Raw genomic sequence first — 2,981 nt, 5'->3', positions numbered from 1 at the left:
GAAACAATTATTGATGCTGATCTTTTGGAGAAGACTTGCTCCACATTTCATGCTTCAAACATTTTGCTTCAACAATAATATCATAAAAGGTAGTTTAAGAAATATTCTGAGCTTATCTCTTGCCTATTAGTAGCTGAGCAGAATAATGAGTTATTACTCAAGAACCATCAAATTCACCCAACAGGTTCAATATATGATCCAGAGATGAACGCTATAAAAATTCGTGGCAATGCTACTGAAAGTCGTGGGAAAGGACACAGTCGTTGGTTAGGTCCTAAAAATCCCAACAACAAGAAGAAGGCTGGTAATAATTCTCATCATCAGAAGGGGAAAAAGAATGTGTTCTAAAAACACAAAGGAAAAAGCTCGCAAAGCCATTCAAAGCACCATGAATCTGTCCGTCACCGTTATGGTTCACCAGGGCACTGGGAAAATGTTTGCCATACTGCAAGGCACCTTGTTGATCTTTATCAGGTGTTTATTAAACAAAAGGGAAAGGAGGATGAAACCAAGTTTGCCCAATATGACATACCAATGGATATTGCCCATCTTGATATTTCTGACTTCAAGAATGATGGAAATGAGTTTGAAGACATGGATTCCTTCCTCAAGGATATCTAAGTTTATCTGTTTTATGATCAGTTCTTTTTAGTAGATGGAGTAGTAGTTTGGTTTGAAGAAGTGACAATGTTTTGTCATTTTTTTTCCAGAGATTATTTTTCTTTTAGGCAGTTGATTTTAATGTGTTAGTTATTGTAATTATCTTTAGTAGTGAAATTATTTTGTTAGTATTTATTCTCCATAACTTATATTATTGTCTTTATTTTTCTAAAGGGATATGGATATTGCTAATGGAAAGCGGAAAACAAATGACGAAGATATATGTCTTGTTCACAGTGCAACAACGCACGCATTTTTTCGTAACAAAGGTTTTTCTCCCATTTAACATTAGCTACGGCCAATGTTACTACAATTCCAGGGACTTCCAATCTTGTTGAGGGACATGGAAAAACATTGATAATGCTTCCTAATGGTACAAAAATCCATGTCCAAGATGCCTTATTTTCAACAAGATCTAAACGCAACTTGTTGAGTTTTAAAGACATTTGTCTTAATGGGTATCATATTGAGAGAAAAAAAACGATGCTAACTAAGAGTATCTATGCATTACTGCCATTGTCCCAGGTAAGAAACAAGTCCTAGAAAAGCTTTCATATCTATCTTCTGGATTATATCACACTATCCTAATTGAATCACATGTTGTGAGTCTTTCTAAGACTTCTGATCCTGGTGTTTTTAAACTTTGGCATGACCGTTTGGGTCATCTGGGATCAACTATGGTGCGTCGAGTTATTGAAAACTCATATGGACATCCTCTAAATAGACTAAAAGTATTACCATTTAATGATTGTCCATGCAACGCTTGTTATCAAGAAAAATTGATTATTAGGCCATTATTGATGAAAATTGGCATCGAATCACCTAATTTTCTGCAACGAATTCAAGGTGATATATGTGGACCAATTCACCCTTCGTGTATTGATGCCTCAACACGATGGTCACATGTTTGTTTACTTTCGACTCGTACTGTTGCATTTGCAAGAATTCTTGCACAAATTATTAAGCTATAAGCTTAGTTTCCAGATTTTTCGATTAAAACTATTCGTCTTGATAATGCTGGTGAATTTACCTCTAAAATATTTAATGATTATTTGCATGTCAATTAGCATTGATGTCGAACACTCCATCGCTCACGTGCACACTCAAAATGGCTTAGAAAAATCATTTATTAAGCGCTTACAATTGATTGTCTGACCATTAATATTAAGGTGTAACTTGCCATTTTCAGCATCTGGTCATGCAATGTTACATGCTGCAGCACTGGTCCGTATAAGACCAACCAACTATAAAAATTACTCACCTGTACAACTCGTATATGGGCATCAACCAAATATCTCTCATCTTCGAACTTTTGGTTGTGTTGTGTATGTTCCCATTGCTCCACCACATAGAGTGAAAATGGGTCCTCAACGTAGACTCGGCATATATATTGGTATGACTCTGCGTCTATCATGCGGTATTTAGAACCTAAAACAAGAGATATTTTTAAAGCAAGATTTGTTGATTACCAATTTGATGAGTCATATTTCTCGTCGTTAGAGGGAGAAAAGCCAAAATTTGAAGAATACCGTGAAATTTCATGGAATACACCATCATTAGCCCATTTTGGTCCTCGTACAAAACAATGTGAACTTGAGGTTCAAAGAATCATACATTTCCAAAGTATTGCAAATCAAATGCTTGATGCATTTACTGATATATGTAGGATAACAAAATCACATATACCTGCTGCAAATACTCCAGCGGGAGTCAGTATCCCAGATGGACATCATGATGAGTCCAGAACATGCTTAAAGCATCCTAGAAGATCTCTTGGTGAAAAAGATTCAATTCCACGGAAAAAGAAATCAAAATGTGGCATTCCAGAACAAGCCACTATATCTGAAATCTTTGATCAATCAAATACTAATGAACTAGTTGCACCTGAATAGGCACATGTACCTCAAAACAATGAGATCTCTATAAAATATGTTGGTACAAGACAAAACTGGAACATGAATACAATTATTCCTGATAGTAAATTTTACAGTTGCTTTAGAGATGATGATCCTGAAATACAATCTATCGAAGAATGCTGACGTAGAAAAGACTGGCCTAAATGGGAGGTTGCCATCCAAGCAGAGTACAACTCATTAGTAAAACGTGGAATTCTTGGTCTTATAGTTGTAACTCCTAAAAATGTAAAAATTGTTGAATACAAATGGGTATTCGTATGAAAGCGTAACGAAAAAATTGAAATTGTGGGATATAAAGCTCGACTTGTTGCACAAGGTTTTTGACAAAGACCAAGTATTGATTATCAAGAAACTTATTCTCCAGTGATGGATGCCATCACATCCCGGTTTCTTATTAGTTTGGCA

At 35.6% G+C, this 2,981-nt stretch overlaps 1 protein-coding gene across 1 annotated transcript; it reads left to right on the top strand.

Moving 5' to 3' along the window:
• Nucleotides 1-2,072: 2,072 nt before the first annotated feature.
• On the top strand, nucleotides 2,073-2,552 carry LOC113350809. Its single transcript, XM_026594926.1, has one exon. It carries the CDS (start codon nucleotides 2,073-2,075, stop codon nucleotides 2,550-2,552), a length of 480 nt encoding a protein of 159 aa, XP_026450711.1.
• The last annotated feature ends 429 nt before the right edge of the window (nucleotides 2,553-2,981 follow it).

The sequence above is a fragment of the Papaver somniferum genome, chromosome 2 (assembly GCF_003573695.1).
Source record: "Papaver somniferum cultivar HN1 chromosome 2, ASM357369v1, whole genome shotgun sequence".
Classification (NCBI taxonomy): domain Eukaryota; kingdom Viridiplantae; phylum Streptophyta; class Magnoliopsida; order Ranunculales; family Papaveraceae; genus Papaver; species Papaver somniferum.
Note: the sequence above shows the minus strand (reverse complement) of the source record. Positions and strands in the feature narration are given on the sequence as shown.

Coding starts and splice junctions, on each gene's coding strand:
- LOC113350809 (XM_026594926.1), top strand. CDS start 2,073: ATGCGGTATTTAGAACCTAAAACAAGAGATATTTTTAAAGCAAGATTT.